A 17,735-nucleotide genomic window follows, 5' to 3' on the forward strand; every position below is an offset into this window, starting at 1 on the left:
TCTCGGGCAAGAGTGAGGGGTGGGCGTGCCATCTCCTGGAAACCATCTCTACCTCTGCCCAACACAGCCTCCTCCCTTGGCCCATCCCGATTCTCGTCCTTGGGGGCAGGAAGACAGGTGGTGGAGAAAGCCCTTTGGAATGAATGTCTGGGGGTGGGAAGGGAGGAGGATTTAGGTTTGGAACCCTAAAAGGCATGTGTATCCTGCAGCAGAAAGCCCAAGGACGGAGCCCAGGGCAGGGGGATTTTCTGGGGTCAGACTGTGTCCAGCCTCTCTTTCTCCTTTGCAGTCGAAACTGGCCTTGCAGAAGCAACTCACCAAGACACTGGCAGCCCGCTTCCTGCCTAGCCCGATCCCCACGGCAGCGGCGGCCATCTGTGCCCTGCCAGGGCCCCTGGCCCTCCGGCCTGCCCCCACCGCAGCCACCACCCTCTTCCCGGCTCCCATCCTGGGCCCAGCTCTGTTCCGCACCCCAGCGGGAGCTGTCCGCCCTGCCACGGGACCCATCCTCTTTGCCCCCTATTAGCCCTTCCAGGGAGGCCAGGGCTGCCTTCCCCACCCTCCTCTCCCCAGGATGCTTCCGTTCCTACATCCCGCAGGGGATTTTTTTCACAGCCGAGGGGTTCCTGACCAACCTAGGAAGAGCTGGGCTGGTTTGAAGGGCAGGTGCCCTTCACTCCATCTGACTGGGGATTCAACTATTACCCCCTGGCCCAAGGGCCATGCCCACCCTCAGTTCCCCAGCCTTCTAGTCCTGGGCTCCCCGCACTTCCAGCCCGATTTACAGGGAGCAAACCGAGAAATCCCCAAGATCTATGCAAAATCCTAGCCCCAGCCCCAGCCCCACGGTGCTCTCATTCCCCCCCAAGACCTACCCCTACATGGCCAAGGGCCCTAGAAATCTTAACTGCCAGCCTGGGACAAGTCTGTGACTGACCCCGACTCCCGTGCTCTGGGAGGCCCTCCCCATTGACCGGCTTCTCTGGAGAATGACATGGTGCGGGACAGGCTCTGGACACCATGACCACGGGGGCGTGGCCGAGGCTGGAGGAGAACGGCAGCCGTGCTGAGGAGGGGCACAGCCATGGTGCTGGAAGCCTTTAGTGGTCATCTCCAGAGGGATGGGGCTTGGCCGTTTTAACAGAGGAAGTGATCAATCCCCTCTTAGCCTTTTACTGATTTCTCCTGAACTCCAGCTCTGCGGTGGGGGGGGGACACTGGGTCTCCCTCAGACTATGGACCCAGCTGACACTGAATCCCCCCCCACACACACAGGGTTCCCAAATGAAGAGCTTTCTTCTCTAGCTATTCAACCCAAACTGGTCCCTCGCACAATTCAGCTTTCCCCCCCTCCCAACCGACCAGCACCCCAAGCCTCCCTCACTGTGAAGCTGCGTGTTGGGATCCAGACTGATAACCACAGACCCATCCTCATGCTAACGTCACAACCTCCATCCTATCCCAGGATTGTCCCCCTCACCCCACAATATGGGACTTTGCCAGTATCCACCTGTATCTTTTTTTTAAAAAGGATATTTCCAATGGGAAAATAAGGGGAGGACGGGAGGGAAACTTTTTGATAACAGTTGTGGTTTTATTGTGTCCAAGGCATCAATAAATGAACGTTAAGCCCGAGCCTGACTATGCCCTAACTTGACTTGCCCAGCCTGGGACCGCCTGCCCCTGCTCACCTCCCCTGTTTGGGGAAGGGGCATGCACTGGAGGTGGCCCGGCGATAGGGCTCCCCTATGGTAGCAGCGCCCATCAGAAGCCCGGAGAGGAGCTCAGAGCAGGCCCAGGAAGTTGTGGGTCATGAGCTCACCTGACAGCATGTTGAGAGTGTAACCACCCTTCTGAGCCCCAACGGATCTGTCCGCTCCTGAGAAGTTACTACTTGTCTGCCTTGCTCTGTTGGGGCATCTGAGGTAAGAAGGGCTAGAGGAGCACCTTGTCCAGCCTTCACCACGGCAGCATACTGACTTAGAACAGGGAATTTATAAATAAAGTCCAGCTAATAGCTGAAAGCAACCACAGGAAGGAGTGAAGACCAGCCCCCGGGGGTGTGAGTTCCCCAGTGGGCACCCAGCAGCCATTCTGGCAACTAGAGTAGACAGTGCACTCCTGCCCCCTGGCGGTTGTCGGAGAGCAGAGTCCCAGCCTCCAGGGCCGGTAGGCGTAGCACCTTGAAGAGGGAGAAGAAACCAAGGACATAGTCAGCTGGCCCGAAGCCAGGGGCGTTACAAAGTAATGGGGCCGGAGAGGAGCTGGAAGGCCATCTCAGCCACTCCTGTCGCTGTACAGATGAGGAAACGAAAGCCCAGAGAGAAATAGCCCTGCTGGGTAACAAAGCCCCTTGGTGAATCAGCCCAGTCATCATTCCATTCCACCTCAACCAATGAAGCAGGAAGAGGAAGTGAAACAATTGGGGCGGGAGGTCAAGTAGAAAATCACACTTCCCAGCCACGGTACAGACGGGAACAAGGTCAGGGTGCTGGGTGAGGAGGCACCCCTGACACGAGGATGCACACGCATACACGATACCTGGACGCCCTTCCCCTAGAGTCCAGGCTGGTGCCGTGTTTGTGTGTGTGTGTGTGTGTGTGTGGCAGAAGCCCAGAGGTGTGGGACCCGTGATCAGAACCAGACCCTAGATGTGGCACTTCTGTGGGGTAGCTCTGCTTCCCAACCAGGGCAGGGGGGAGGGACCCTGACCCACATCTGCCCCAGGTCCCAGAGGGGCAGATGGGATGGAAGCTGGGGTGGTGGAGGGAGAGGTTGGGGGCACTAACCTAGATTATTTGCACTTCCCGGAGTTAGGAGGGGGCCAAAGTGGCCCGAGCCTGGAACAGCCCAGCTGCCTGCCCTAGTGGGAGTTGCCTTTCCCTTCAACCCATCTTCCAAAGCCCCAGAAGCTGGCCTGGGGTTGGGGAAGTGAAGAAGGGATGGCAGCTCTTCAGCCATCCAAGGAGCCGCTGCCCTTGTTCTTACGGCTGAGGGGGAAGGCGGACTTGCTCTGGGGCTGGGTCATCTTGCTGGCCAGGTAGACGAAGGGCTCCAGGAGGGAGCGGCGGTCAGCCACAGACACCTCCCACAGCTTCACCTTCTCCGACTTGGCCCAATGCTGGGCCATGTCTGGGTCCACACGCCGCTGCTCCTGCAGGTCGCATTTATTGCCGAGGACCACGATGGTGACCTGGGGAAGAGGGACGGAGTAGAGACTTGTGGATGTGCCATGGGCCTTAGAAATGGGTGTGAAGGCTGGCCACCACCCAGGAGTCCTAAGCGAAGGAAAGTTTTAATGGCTGATGTCTCTTCCTCTATTAGAAACTACGAAGTGAGGAGAGGGAGATCGTTGCTTTTTCCTCGCCTTCCTCTATTCAAATTCTGGCCTCCATGTGGCCCTCCCTCCAGGAGTTCCATTACAAGCCCTGCATCACCCGTGCCTGCTCACGACCAGCAGTCAGTTCAATTTTGGCTAAATAACATGAGGAAGCACTCCCAGAATGCCCATAGCTGACTGGGGGACTTAAGAAAAGAAGGGCTTTCACAACTAAAAACATGGAGCCAGTAAAAAGAAGGACTAGCGGGGGCTTCCCGTGTTAGGCCGGGGAGCTCTTAAACTGAGGCCTTTTCGGCTGAGCTGCCTCAGCATGGGGCCACCTCAATGGGTGAAGACACCCTTCCAGTGGCCTTGATCCTCCTCCAGCTCCTGACCCACCGCCTAGAAAGCGAGTAAAACACAGAGCCATGCCAAGCCTCCCAAAGCCAGCCCCGGCCCGCTCTCTCGCACCCCCGGGGCTCCCACACACACCTCCTTCTTGTCCTTGGACTTGTCGATTTCCTTCTTGAGCAGCTCCACGCGCTGGAAGGACTCCCGGCTGTCTGTGCTGTAGACCAGGACGTAGCCGTCGGTGCAGGAGAAGCAGTGCCGGGGCAGCTCCGCCCCGTCCCGGAGCCCGCGGGTGTCATAGAAACGCACCTGCTCCCGCACCCCCCGGTCAGTTTCGATGGAGCCCACGTAGATGTCTTCCTGGGTCTCGATCATCTCAGAGCCTGAGAGAAAACGAGGACACTTGTTTGTAGGGAGAAAGGAGATGGGATAACGTGAGTGACTGAGGATATCCTGACGGGCTGGCCAGACAGGGAGGGAAAGGAGTGTGGGGGCTGAGAAGAGGGGGCCAGACCGAATCCAGCAGGACTGGAGCGATTTGGGGGAACAGACATGAACCTCAGGTTCACACCATGCTAAGCAAAAGTGAGACTTGGGAGCTTTTCCTCCTTATCTCTGATATTGGGTTTCCTTCCTCCAGGTCTCAATGTTGTAGGGCTGGAGGGCATGACGTAGACCAGGGGTCCTCAAACTACGGCCCGCGGGCCACATGCAAATACAAATATTGTATTTGTTCCCGTTTTGTTTTTTTACTTGAAAATAAGATATGTGCGGTGTGCATAGGAATCTGTTCATAGTTTTTTTTTTTTAAACTATAGTCCGGCCCTCCAACGGTCTGAGGGACAGTGAACTGGCCCCCTGTTTAAAAAGTTTGAGGACCCCTGATGTAGACTTTACTCCAGGAGCAGTTTTTGGCTTCTCTGTGTTATTAAATCCTACTCCTTATTCTTCAGCTTCTTCCACCATCCCCTCCCCGCCCCCACCCTCCCCAAACAAAACACTCACCCACTACATGGTTCCCGTACAGAAGCTGCTCCAGGATTGACGTTTTGCCCACAGATGCCTGGCCACACACGACCACCTTGCAACTCTTCCCCATATTGAGCCTTCAACCTTAAAGAAAGCAGCACACCGGGTGAGGCGGATCAAAGCAGAGCCCAAGTTCTGAGCTGCACGGGCAGCCTCGGGGGGCCCAGCACTGCCCTCTCCTCCAGTCAGGGTGTACGTCAGAGATGATGTGTCTCACTCGCCCTAGCCGGTTTGGCTCAGTGGATAGAGCGGTGGCCTGCAGACTGAAGGGTCCCAGGTTTGATTCTGGTCAAGGGCACATGCCCGGTTGTGGCCTCAATCCCCTGTAGGGGGTGTGCAGGAGGCAGCCGATCAATGATTCTCTCTCATCGTTGATGTTTCTATCTCTCCCTCCCTATCTGAAATCAATAAAAATATATCAACAAAAAAAGAAATGATGTGTCTATGTCCCCTACTGGGCAGGGAGCTGTGTCTTTTTCGCCTTCGCGATTCCCCGTAGCTGGCCAGTGACCTGGTGCTCACTGTATGCTGCCCTAAGGGGGGAAGAGACATGGTTAAAAGGAAACACCGGCGAGGTCCCTCCCACGCACAGGACTTGGGAGCACCAGTTACTGCAGGGAGCCCATGCCCGGCTCCCCCCTTTAACTCTGACCCCCGAGGAGAAATCAGCGGGAATACTATTGTGTGTGGATCTGTCTTAAGCTACTCTTCCTGGTGAACAAATAAGAACATTTTGCTTTCCTGTATGACTTATCCAGACAACGAATTCCCTCTGGTTCCTAGTCAAGTCCCGTCCAAGAGTAAGACCACCAGACAAGAAGGAAGTGAAGGGATCTGAGGAAGGACAGGCTCCGGAAAGGAGACGATTTTCGCGGCCCTTGGGCTGGCGGACCCAGAGGAGAAGGCTCAGACACAGAAACCCCTTCTCGCCAGGGATCGCGGAGGCAGCCCACCAGCAGCCCCAGATCCCTCCCGGGAACAGAGAGACCTTTCCCCAAAGGGGTTCCAAACAGAACCCTCTCCGGGGGAAACTCCTGAGACAGACTCTCCGACCCCGTCCCGAGGGCCCCATACACTGAGCTCCCCGATGAGCAGGTACCCCGAGAGCGAGCCCGCGGGGCCTCCGCCACAGGTTTCCCCACGAGGGGACGCCCCCACCCCCACCCCGGAGGAATCCATGGCGGCAAAGACCTACCACCGAAAGCGGCCCCGGCGCGCGGCCGATCCCCGCCTTCCAGCTCCGTACCTGCCGGAGCCCTCGCAGCACCCCAGCCGGGCCCCTAGGAGCACCGGGATCAGGGGAGGGGCAGCACGGCCGCCAGGCCTCCGTCCTTCCGGGTGCATCCGGGCTCTGTCCGGTCCCGCCCCCCGCCCCCCAGCTTCTGTCCCCCAAGACGAATTCCGGCGGCAGAGAGCCGGCGCCGTCCGCCCAGCGCCCCCAGAGGCCGGCGGGGGACCTGGCGGCCGGGACCCGATGGTGGTGCGCAGCGGGCGCGCACGGTGCTGTACTCGGCCCCCTGGACGCGGGGCGCCGCTCTGGCCTGATGCCCACGTGTCCTTCTCTAAGGCTGCTGTGGTACAGTGACGCTTCATTTACTCCAGCGTTTCTCCATCAATGTATGGTGAGCACCGACTCTGTGCCAGGTACGGGACCACGCACCTGGAAAAGGAGACCAATGACGCACCCTAGCTGCCCATTAGAGGAGCTGGACATCTAATCCCGAAATGACAGCAAAGGAGGGGCCACAGGAGCACAGCAGAAGGGCATTTAACTTGGGGGCAGTGGGCGCCACGGAGAACTTCCCGGAGTCCGTTACGTCTGTGTTGAGCTTTGAAGGGCTTGGGAGGAAAGGATGAAGAAAACATGGCCAAGAGTCACGGCATTTTTCTGGAACTACAAGTACTTGGGTTCAATATTGATGGTAGAAAGGGACCAAATAATCGAAGGCCTCGTGTAGTAGAGCAAAGGCTTCCAGCTGAATCCTAACAGCCACGGATAGCCATTGGGAGGTTTTAGTGCAGTAACATGGTCGTTTTTTGCGTTTAAGGTCAAGTCTGGTAGAAGACTGAAGATTGGAAAGAGATGAGGCTGGGGTGCCAGTCAGGAAACTTTGATAGTATTCCAAGTTTGAAAAAAATAATAACAAGAGCCAGAATTGCGATGGAAAGATGATAGACTTGGGAGACTTTTGGCAAGAGAATCAAGATTTGGTGCTAAACTGGGAGTCAGGAGTGAGAACGAGAGAGGAATTCACGATGTCTTCCATCTGTCTCATTTGATGACCAGGTGAATGATGAATCCATTCAACAAGACAAGGAACCCAGCAGAAGAGAATCAAGTCCAGCATTTGTTTTTGGTTTGTGTGGGGTTTTTTATCCGTTGTGAAGGGGTGGGGAGAGAATGACAAGTTCCATTTAAATATGTTAAGCTTTAGGGATTTGTGAAACATCCAAAAGATACCAGTAGATAGTTGGATATACAGATCTGAACTCAGAAGAGAGACCTAGGCTGGAGATATCAACAGAAAGTCACAACGAATAAAGCTGTGGGTGTAGATGAGTTAGCTTACAGCCAGAGAACACCAAGTGAGAAGATGGTGAAAGACGACCTCTTGTATTAGACTGTAGACTGTGAGCCATTGGCAGGCAGGGCAGGTGGTGAGTCTGTGTCCTCCCAAGCTAGAATAGGCACTTTGGAGAGGGCTGGATAAATGGCCTCTCCCATTCTCCCCTACCTAATGGTGAGTTTGGTTTCAGCTTCTTTGGCTCTCTGATAGTCAGGGATCATGCGAGCAGCCTATGGACAATGGCACCTAGTTTTACTGGAGGAAGAGGATAAGATCCCTTTTGAATTCCCTTGCCCCCTTATTAATTCCCCATATATCTCAAAAAAAAATTTTTTTTAATATATCTTTATTGATTTCAGAGAGGAAGGGAGAGGGAGAGATAGAAACATCAATGATGAGAGAGAATCATTCATCGGCTGCCTCCTGCACGTCCCCTACTGGGGACCAAGCCCGCAACCCAGGCATGTGCCCTCGACCGGAATCGAACCTGGGACCCTTCAGTCTGCAGGCTGATGCTCTATCCACTGAGCCAAACAGGCTAGGGCTATATCTCAAATTTTAACCTCAAACTCCCTCAAATTAACCTCAGAAAACCCCAAGTTAATTCAAGTCCACAAATATTATTGGTTTGGGTGAGGTGACAGACTGCAAAGATGGCTAGGCTGTGTCCCTGCCCTCGAAGAGTTCCCAGTCCAGACTGCATTCAGCAAGACAAACGTGCTGAGCGGAGTTTTTACAAGGGGTGGGAATATGGGGACACCAGGGCAGGGACCTCACCCTGTGAGCTGCCTTATAAACTCAAGGGCAGGGTCCGGGGCGCTGTGCCACTCTTCCTAGGCCTGATGCTGAGATGGCACTCCCAAGCGGCTGACATGAAAGCAGCATCATAAAAGGGTCGGCGTCATTAGGGTGATGAACCAGTTGGTGCGTGGACAGCCAGAGGGGATGAAAGGCGCGGGGTGAAGACGCCCCGCGTACCCCTGGCTTGACTGGGCAGGGCTTCCCAGGGCCGATGAAAGCTGGAGGAACCGGGCTCAAAGTGTCTCTTCTTGCCTTTCCCGGGAGGAAGCGGTGGACACGCTCCAAGGTCGGGAAAGGCAGCAGTTGGGGGGCTCTTTCCCTCCAGAGTCCTGGGTGACCGGGTCCCCACCCCACTCAGACCCCTCTCAACCTTACAGAAGACGCGCACGAGTTGGAAGTTGCTATGGCAACGAGGCTCCGGGAAGATTGAGGAAAGCCAAGGTCTACAGAGGCGACATCCTCCTGCACCTTCTTACGCCGTACGGTTACAGTGGCGCCCCCCACGCACAGGAACCGTCCCTGGGGCCCCGCCCCCGCGCGGAGACCGCCGTGGACCTCCGGGGGCGGGAGGCCGCTCTGGCCCCCAGCGGAGCCTCTCGCTGGTAGACGGGCCCGAGGGAGCCTCTCTGGGCACAGCGCCGCTGCGCGACTCGATGCCCCGACCGGAAGTGCTCTTCACCGCCGGCCTCCCACCCGGCTCTCTGGTCTGGGCGGTAAGATGGCGGCTACCGCGGAGTGCGATGTGGTAATGGCGGCGACCGAGCCAGAGCTGCCGGACGAAGAAGGAGCGAAGAGGTAACCGGGTCGTGGTGCAGGGGAAGGGGCGAGCTGCAGCTCCGTGCCTGTGGGTAACCCGTCCCTGCCATGATGCAGCTCCTAGCTGTTGAGGCGATGCCCCGCCCTCCGTGGACCCCCCCCCCCCCCACGCTAGCGATCCAGTCCGGATGGACCCCCTGAAGGGGCGCTCTCGGAGGTCGGACCTCCCCTCCGGCTTCCGCCTGGCTGGGGAGTTGAGGCCGCGGTCGTTTTGCAGCAGAGGAGAAGGTCGTCCCTACGGCGGAGCCTTGGTCTCTGGGGGCATTTGGGGTCTGTTGCGGGCGGGGGCGGCGACCGTGACCCCCCCCCGAACTTCTCTGCATTGTCGTCAGTCAAAGCCCGTGCTCTCCTCATCCTCTTCCGTAATCATACCCCAGCGAGCACTGGCCTGGGTCCGAGGTGATGGTGTGTCCTCACTGTGGGCCTGATCGCCCCCTCCCCACAGTGACCCCCGAAGTGGAAAACGATGAAGAGGAAGAGCGAGGGGCTGGTTTCGTGCTCTGCACGTCGGACGCCCCTTCCTCCACCCCGGCGCCCCCCCTCCCGAGTCATACCCTCACCCTTCTCAGGGCCGTGATTCCCCCTTAAGTGCAGCAGCAAGGAGGAGGGCAGCTGCTTGGGCGCTATTGACGCTGCTGGGCAGCTGCCGCGGCTCGAGCTGGCCAGGCCGGACCAGCCGGGGGAGCTGCTGAGTGAGTGTTTTTCGAGAACACTCTCTGGGTTCCGGCCACCGCCGGGGCAGGTGGTGGGAGGTGGGGTGGGGACACAGCTGTGGGTGCTCGCGCTCCTCATCCCGAAGCCAAAGGAACGAAGAGGTGCTGGGGCCCCTTTTCCTAATGGGCGGCAGATGGACTGATTCCAGTCCTCTCGGCCTCCTGCCCACATACTCCGTGTCTTCATACCAAGCCTGTGAATGTCGCCTTCAGTCTGGGTGGCTTGAGGTGGGCAGGTGGGACTTGTGCATGCGATCTGAAATCAGGACGCCGAGGTCTTAATTGTAAGATGGAGCGAGGCCGCATGAGCAGATATCAAAAGGGAGGCGAGTTACTGCAGCCAGTGTTCCCGGCGCCGGACCTGCTGGGAGCTGAGGCTTGACCGGGTGGAGGAGGTCCCTGGGCGATCAGAGAACTCGGGATACCAGCGTCTGGTCTCCTGGTGTCGCCGGCAAAATGGCACCCGGCTTGGTCCTGGCGACTGGACCTTGGCTCAGCACCCTTGGTGCTTGCGTTCTGGCCCAGAAAGAATTCAGAGCCAAGACTCAGTTACGAGCAGAAATTTATTTGGAAAGTCAGAGGTAGAAGAAGCAAGCCAGCTGGGCTGCCTGGGCTCCGGGAACAAATGGCAGAGGCTAGACAAGGGCCCCTGGAGAGTAGCGAGAGAGGAGCCAGGAGGACACACCTGGGGGAGGAGGCGGGTGGGGGGGCCTCTCCAGAGAGACTGCCGCTCTGGGTCCTGGAGGGTATTTGTCTGGAGGTCTTGGGAGGATCCATAGAATATTGATCAGCTTTCCAGGTGTGTCTGTTCAGGCTTGTGGTCTTCACTGATTGGTCGGCCCCAGGGATCATCAGTCAGTGCAGCTGGTCCTAACGTCAGCGCAATAACAATGTTATCGGCGACTGGACCTGGGTTCAGCAACCTCCTTACTTGAGTCTCTAGTTACATGGCTTTGTCTGTCTGGCTTTGCTGCTCTCCTGGGCCTGGAGCTGAAACACAGTGAGGCCTGTATGTATTTGATGCGGATCAGAACCTCATTGTCCTGGAGGTTTAATGTGTAAGGGCTATCCTCCGGCCCCCTTTCTCATTCCCCTCTAGGAGGGTCTGACCCACATGACTAGCAGCGTGCTAGGGGAGGAAAGGTCAGGGGAGGGTCAGACCTGCGAAATGCTAGGTGAGAGGTTACCCTGGGGGCAAGGTCCTTGTTTTCCCAGTTTTGTCCTTTGCTGGGGCTTTCCACCCTAGTGGCCTTCTGTACCTGGCCCGGCACCCCTGCGCTGCTCATGTCTAACTGCCCACCACACTTACTTATGAGTTTTCACATCGGTCCTAGTTCTTTCCAGATATTTAGAATTAAACTTCATTTGCATCATTAAGGAACTGTAAAATGGGAAATACAACTACCCCAACACAGAACTTAAATTAATTGTAAGGATTAACTTCATATGAAAAGAGTTCTTTGCGCTATAAATAGGGTCTTGGGCTGTATGTAATATTTAAATTCATTCTATTCAGTGTAAATATCTGATGTAGTGTCTCCCTAATTTGGGATCCTTTTCAAAGCTCCCCTATCTAAATCAAATTCGTTTCCTTAAAAAAAAAAAATTACATCCTTAGAGGATGTTCTATCATAAAATTATAATAAACTTAAGATATTTAAGAAGATATATTAAGAAACATAAAACTGGTGATGCTGTAATGTGACTACATTACCCCAAAACATGGTATTTCGTAGCAGCATACCAAAATAAGAGGAGGGTGTTGACTTAATGTTAACTGCCTTATTTCATGAAATTTAAGGTGTCATTGGTTGTAAACACACAAAACTGTATACAGATGATGTATTACAGAATTGTACACCTGAAACCTATATAATTTTATTAACCAATGTCGCCCCAATAAATTCAATACAAATTAAAAGAAATGTTTTTAAAAGATGCTATTGGTTGTAAAATGCACAATTCTTTCATCTACCACTAAAAAAAACAAACTAAATTTAACTATAAAAACCGTATTCTTACCAAGTAGACTTACATGCTAGATATATTTATATAGATTTATTTTAAATATAATAAAGCTTAGATGTTTATTATGAACCACCAAGGTGAACAAATCAAAAGAAAATAGAGTGAAATAAACAGAAAAAAAATCACAGGTTTGTTTTCTGCCTGCCTTAGGAGGTTTACGTAAACATTGGGATCTGTTATTAAGATAAAGACTTGTTTATATATGGTTTTCCAATACTTGGTTATGTATGCTGAAAATGGAGTGGGAATTTAGAAGTTTTGGAGAAAGGTTATTTACATTTTTCATATATCTGGGAATCCTCCTATGAGGTCACAGCAGAGAGCACGAATAGGAACATCCCTTATAAGTGCCCTTTACTATCTGGCTTGGTTGGTCATTTGGCCAAGTTCACGTCTCTGGTTACAGTCTTACTACCAGTTCACTTGGGGACATATGAGTTGATGGGTCTCTGGGGTTGTTTTTGTGAAGTCCAGCAAGGAGTCCTTCCTTGCATCTTATCTTGGCTTAGGGGCCTCCTGCTGCTGCTGCTGCTAAATTGTTACAGTCCCACAGGAGGCAGGATGAGCAGAGCTTTCAAGACACTGGGCTTCATGGTAACAGCATTTTAAATGGCTGCGTGTTTTATTTCTTTAGCTTTAGTGTATCAAAGAAAAGAAATGGACTTTATTTTTTTGCCTGTCACTCTGACGAAGTTCTTTGAGCCCACAGCAGCTGAGAGGCTAAAATAAAAGATGCATTAGTTGTCACTCCAAAATAGATCAGCTTCAGTACATGAAGATTATTTATTTTTCTTTCCCTACCAGAACAGATAAAGCAACTTGGAAGATATAGGGCTAAATTTCATGGGTTTTACATTACAGCTGTCCTGGGAAGTTGCTGATTGCTTTATCTAATTTATGAATACCTATCTTGATTGAAGGCTCTGGTCACATTTCCTGGGCTGGGGAGCAGCTTGAGCTCCAAAAGTCTTTATTATGGTAAAATCAAAGGAGTTCACATTGTTCATTAATAGAAGAGATAATGAGGTTTAAAATAACCAATGGAAGCCATAGACTGAAGAACAGTGACATTACCTGATTCCTTTGAGCTGATTATCGTAACTCTTCTGTATCTGTTTTCCTCATGGATGCAAACAAGAACAGTAATTTTTAGACCCTTTCTGAGTACCTAGGTATTGTAAACGCTTTGTGGATTTTGCCTTTTATTTTTTTCATCTATATGTCTATACTAGAGGCCTGGTGCACAAAATTTGTGCACTGGGCGGGGGTGGGGGTGGGGGGGGTTTCCTCAGCTCAGCTTGTACCCTCTCACAGTCCCGGACCCCTTGGGGGATGCCCGCCTACCAGCTTAGGCTTAAGCCAGCAGTCAGACATCCCTCTCGCAGTCCAGGGTTCTCGCAGTCTGGGACCCCTTGCTCCTTATTGCCCCTCTGCAGCAGAGGCGGGAGAGGCTCCCACCACCACCGCTGCAATCACCAGCCGTGAGGTCAGCTTCTGGCTGAGCAGCACTCCTCCTCTGGGAATGCACTAACCACCAGGGGGCAGCTCCTGCATTGAGCATCTGCCCCCTGGTGGTCAGTGCACATCATAGCGACCGTCGTTTTGCTGGTCGTTCTGCCGTTCGTTCGATTTGCATATTGGGGTTTATTATATAGGATAAGATAGGATTGCTTGTGGGAAGCACTAAACCCTGAGTCCATATCCCAGGATTTGCTGCTGCTGCTGTTTACTGTGGCTCCTTGGGACACTCTGGAATTCATAGCCTTCAGTGAAGTTTCCCTCCTTGTTCCTTACCCTGCTTTCAATTCTTAGTCAATTGTCCCCCTAAACTTGTTCTTGAAGTTCCAGGGCAGACAGCTAGACATTTCAGTAAGCCTGCAAATTAAATGGGAATTTATTCTTTGACCTTGAACCCAAATCAGTAAGAAACATTACTCTCAGCTTTCATTTGTTTTGGGGTCAAAGGTGAAAAAATGGGAGATGGAACAAATTGTAACGGGGCAATCCATGGGTCCGTGCTGCCTGTCACTACTTGAGCCAATTAAGCAGAGACAGGGTTGAATCATATGAGCGTTTATTCCAATACTGCCGGCAGGATGGGAGAGAGCAGGTCATCCACAAAAAATCTGTCTGCCTCTCCCCATAAACCAGCTGCTTATATTGGGTAGGACAAAGATTACATAGGGAAGTAGGCAAAAGGGTATGCCAAATGGGCAATTTTAACAGGTAATGCAGGCTGGAGATTTGCAAAGGCCTGCAGGTATGCGAAGACCAGTCTTCAAAGGGATGGCTGCTCTGGTTTCTGCCACAATGTTGTTAATCTTTCCATGATAATAGGCAGCTCCCTGATGGGGAGGAGGGGCTACATTTCAGGGTGAGCTCCCAGGTCCCCCAGGTGCGCATGCAATTCCCAGCCAGGTTAGAATGTGCCTTCTTTAATCAGAATAAAGCAATCACGGTTAACAGCATGATTAATATTTCTTACAATGATAGCTGGTCCGCAATATTTCATTTCTGCCCCATCAAAATGAGCCATGGTTAAAGAAGGGTTAAACCTAGGAATACAGAATCCTAAATACCAACACATTAATTGAACCCTAATATTTAACAAGTGGCAAAATTGTTCATCATAACTGGAACAAAGGTAGAGTACAGAGGAAGGAAAGGTCTCTCTGTTCCTTGCTGCTCTAATTCGGAACCACATATTAACCAGAGCCAGGTACACTGAGCTACAAACTCTTCAAATGTCTCCCATCTCAGACAATTAATTCTATTCTTGACCAAGTTGTTCACTTAAAATTTTTCCGAAAATCTTTGCACAAAACTTCAGTTCTGGACCTGACAACCCTTTTCTGCTAATACACCAGTTTGACAAAAAGTGGCTCTCAGACCACAAACAAAGGAGAGAATGTAGTCAGTTTACCTTTAAATCTGGCATTGTTAACATCTCAGGAAATTGCTGTGAATATATGTGTGGTGTTTTTTGGTTTGTGGTTGGTTGTTTTTTCCTTTTGGTACTGGAGAAATGGATGATTAGCACAATTTTAAAACATAAAGAGGCCATCAAGAATGCTAATGTTGCCAAACCGGTTTGGCTCAGTGAATAGAGCGTCGGCCTGCGGACTGAGGGGTCCCAGGTTCGATTCCGGTCGGGGGCATGTACCTTGGTTGTGGACACATCCCCAGTAGGAGGTGTGCAGGAGGCGGCTGGTCGATGTTTCTCTCTCATCGATGTTTCTAACTCTCTATCCCTCTCCCTTTCTCTCTGTAAAAAATCAATAAAATATATTTTTTTTTAAAAAAGAATGCTAATGTTGCTGAGAGTGTGAAAGAAACAATGATCACAGGCAATTAAGAGGTAGAAAAACTGTCGTTGATTTGGATAAAGGAAAAGCATTAGCCAGTGACCACATTTTGGAGGTAGTGATATGCGGAAAAGGGAAGATACTGCAACCCTGTGATTCATTTAAGGCGCTGGTTGATTAAATTTAAGAAGTGTTTGTTTATTAATTAAACAGTACACTAGACATGTACTGTATATAAGAAAGTTTAAAACAGTCATTTGGGGGTCTGGAATGAATTCAATTTACATTATTTTTAATGGAAAAAAATGATTCAGTTTTTGAACAGGTCTCTTCTTGAACAGCCTTCTGGAACAAATCAAGTTTGAGAACTGAGATTTTAATAAAATGATGGGCCAGTAAGTGGCAGTTGCTCTTGTGTCTAGTCCATTCCCAACGACCAGAACTCTGATTGGCTTAAAGCCCAGCCATATGTACATTCCAGCCAATCAGGAATTAGTTTAGCCATTGAAGCTAGTATTCTAAGTTTTAAAAAGCTGACTGGGTACTGGGCACTTGCCTTTGCTTTCTTTTTTTAGGATTTTAGAAGATTGGAGAACAGTGGTCAGCGGCTGCCTAGGTGCCTTGTGGTCTGATGCAGAGTCCCTCTGAGAGCCCATTTCTCCCTTTCTCCACTAATGTTTGGTCCCCTTTCTCCAGTGCTGAGTGATGTGGAAGTTACTTAGAGGTCGTTCCAGGTATTCTTTTCAACTGTCTGGATTTCAGCAGTAAGGGCAGGAATCGGAGTGTACATTATCCCAGTAGTCTATTCATTTTATTGGATTAACAATTTTTTTCTCCCTCCACCAGATCGAAATGGTAGTTCCTGTGTTTTATTCCACCATTGGTCGGGGTATGAGTGATTTGAAAATGGTAATATGAAGAGGAATATTTGACTTTTAAAGTCTAATTCTGAGACCTAATATTCTTTTGGCATATAACTTCCCGTTTATGTGGGGAGCCCAGACTGTCTGATTAGCAAAGTGGTAACTCTTCTGATTCTAATATTAAACTTGGGGGGGCGGGGGGCGTGGGGACAGAGTGAGGCAAACAGGACCCTTTCTTATTTTTGGAATATCTGTCTTAAGACAGTTTGCTCTTAGACATTCAATCACCTGTTGAACTAAGGAACCTGGAGAACTTTGGAAGCAAAATACTAGTTGACGATCCAGATTTCCCACATTGGTTCCCATATCCGACCCTTCTCCTCCCCCCCCACCCCCCAAAAAAAAACACAAAAACACAAACCTTCAGAAAGCAGCCTTTCCTTAGTACCTCAGTTCTACATTTTTTAAAATGTATTTTTATTGATTTCAGAGAGAAGGGAGAGAAATAAAAACATCAATGATGAGAGAGAATCATTGATTGGTTGCCTCCTGCACACCCCCTTCTGGTGATCAAACCCGCAACCTGGCCATGTGCCCTGACCTCCTGGTTCATAGGTCAAAGTTCAACCTCTGAGCCATGCTGGCCAGGCAGTTCTAGGTTTTTGCTGTCCTCATGAGGAGGGAAATTGCACAGAATTGGGCACCAAGGAATAGAAAATGGTGGGTTTGGGATGTTATGAAAACAAGCCTGTGGCTAATTCTTGAAAGCCAGTGCCTTGTGTCCTCAGAATGGCTTCAGGGAAGCTTGTTCCTCAGAAGCAGCTTTATGGTTCTGTGTCCTTTCTGCAGTGGTAATTGAAGGTTAGGTAGGTGCCACAGATCGAGATACCTCCCTCTTAAGGAACTAGCATAAGTCACAGTTCAGCTATTTCCTATGAGACTATCCTTCGGCCTGCACTGATGGGATTTTTGTCCAGATTGATTGATTGGTTGCTCAATTTTTCCCCCCATTGAAAGAGACAGAGCCAACTCCACCAGCATGTTGCTTGGTGTCTTTCCCTACTTGAACAGTAGAGAGTGCTGCTGCCTCGCGTAGACTGTATTTGTGACTCTTGGTCTCCCTGCCGCTGCCTCTCTTGAAGCTTCCCCCTGACTATCTACAGAACAATTTGAACTGGTATGTTTATAAATTTTGTTCATCATCATCATCTTCCCTCTTTTGGTTGGGGGGTAGGGCAAGTGTTTTAATTGTGTTTTAAAGTAAAAGCAGCTCTGTCTTTTATAGGAAATTGGGTAAAGGAAGCTGGGTAGCCCACCTTTACCAACTGGTAGCAGTTGGATAAAGCCCAACTGCTGTTTTCTCTGCGCTGTAATGAAGCCTTTATTTGCACTCAGTGTGCAGTACCTTGCATTAAGTCATGTATGGCTCCCCCTATCAGTGTGAAACTCAGATTGTCAAATCACCCCTAGATTAGATGATAAGAAAGAGAATAATATGTATTTGGTAAGACAAAATCAACCCTAGCCGGTTTGGCTCAGTGGCTAGAGTGTTGGCCTGCAGACTGAAGGGTCCCGGGTTCAGTTCCAGTCAAGGGCATATGCCAGAGTTGCGGGGCCTATCCCCGGTAGGGGGCGTGCAGGAGGCAGCCAACCAACGATTCTCATCATTGATGTTTCTATGTCTCCCTCTCCCTTCCTCTCTAAAATCAATCTTCCTATATAATAAAAGGCTAATATGCAAATTGACCGAATGGGGAACAACCGGTCACTATGATGTGCACTGATGACCAGGGAGTAGACGCTCAATGCAGAAGCTGTCCCCTGGTGGTCAGTGTGCTCCCACAGGAGGAGCGCCACTCAGCCAGAAGCCCTGAGCCGGGGGAGCAGGCCTAAGCCGTCAGTCAGACATCCCCCAGGGCTCCTGGACTGCGAGAGGGCGCAGG

General features: G+C 51.4%; 3 protein-coding genes across 8 annotated transcripts in view; 2 read left to right on the plus strand and 1 right to left on the minus strand.

Moving 5' to 3' along the window:
- The window catches only part of ZNF385C (zinc finger protein 385C), a 53,457-nt gene extending 51,822 nt beyond the window's left edge, over positions 1-1,635 (plus strand). For all 4 annotated transcript variants that reach the window (XM_036339787.1, XM_036339784.1, XM_036339786.1 and 1 more), the window contains exon 9: positions 290-1,635. In XM_036339787.1, coding sequence (XP_036195680.1) covers positions 290-526 — 237 coding nt within the window. In that variant the 3' untranslated portion in view covers positions 527-1,635. The remainder of the gene's footprint in view (positions 1-289) is intronic.
- On the minus strand, positions 1,574-6,081 carry NKIRAS2 (NFKB inhibitor interacting Ras like 2). Of its 2 annotated transcripts, none has more exons than XM_036339794.1 (4): positions 5,946-6,081; positions 4,676-4,783; positions 3,812-4,053; positions 1,574-3,193 (listed from the first exon to the last, which is right to left on the minus strand). In XM_036339794.1, the coding sequence occupies exons 2-4, from the start codon at positions 4,767-4,769 to the stop codon at positions 2,954-2,956; spliced, it is 576 nt and encodes a 191-aa protein (XP_036195687.1). In that variant the 5' UTR covers positions 4,770-4,783; positions 5,946-6,081; the 3' UTR covers positions 1,574-2,953. The 2 variants fall into 2 exon arrangements, with proteins under 2 accessions (XP_036195687.1, XP_036195686.1); XM_036339793.1 differs by having other exon boundaries at positions 5,895-6,051.
- Positions 6,082-8,704: 2,623 nt separating this feature from the next.
- Positions 8,705-17,735, plus strand: part of DNAJC7 (DnaJ heat shock protein family (Hsp40) member C7) — a 32,702-nt gene continuing 23,671 nt past the window's right edge. The window contains exon 1 of one of the 2 annotated variants that reach the window (XM_036339788.1): positions 8,705-8,862. In XM_036339788.1, coding sequence (XP_036195681.1) covers positions 8,786-8,862 — 77 coding nt within the window. In that variant the 5' untranslated portion in view covers positions 8,705-8,785. Of the gene's footprint in view, positions 8,863-15,539; positions 15,664-17,735 lie in introns of those variants that run through there. The other variant, XM_036339789.1, reaches the window with a different exon arrangement.

Source organism: Myotis myotis, unplaced genomic scaffold, assembly GCF_014108235.1.
Source record: "Myotis myotis isolate mMyoMyo1 unplaced genomic scaffold, mMyoMyo1.p scaffold_m19_p_17, whole genome shotgun sequence".
Classification (NCBI taxonomy): domain Eukaryota; kingdom Metazoa; phylum Chordata; class Mammalia; order Chiroptera; family Vespertilionidae; genus Myotis; species Myotis myotis.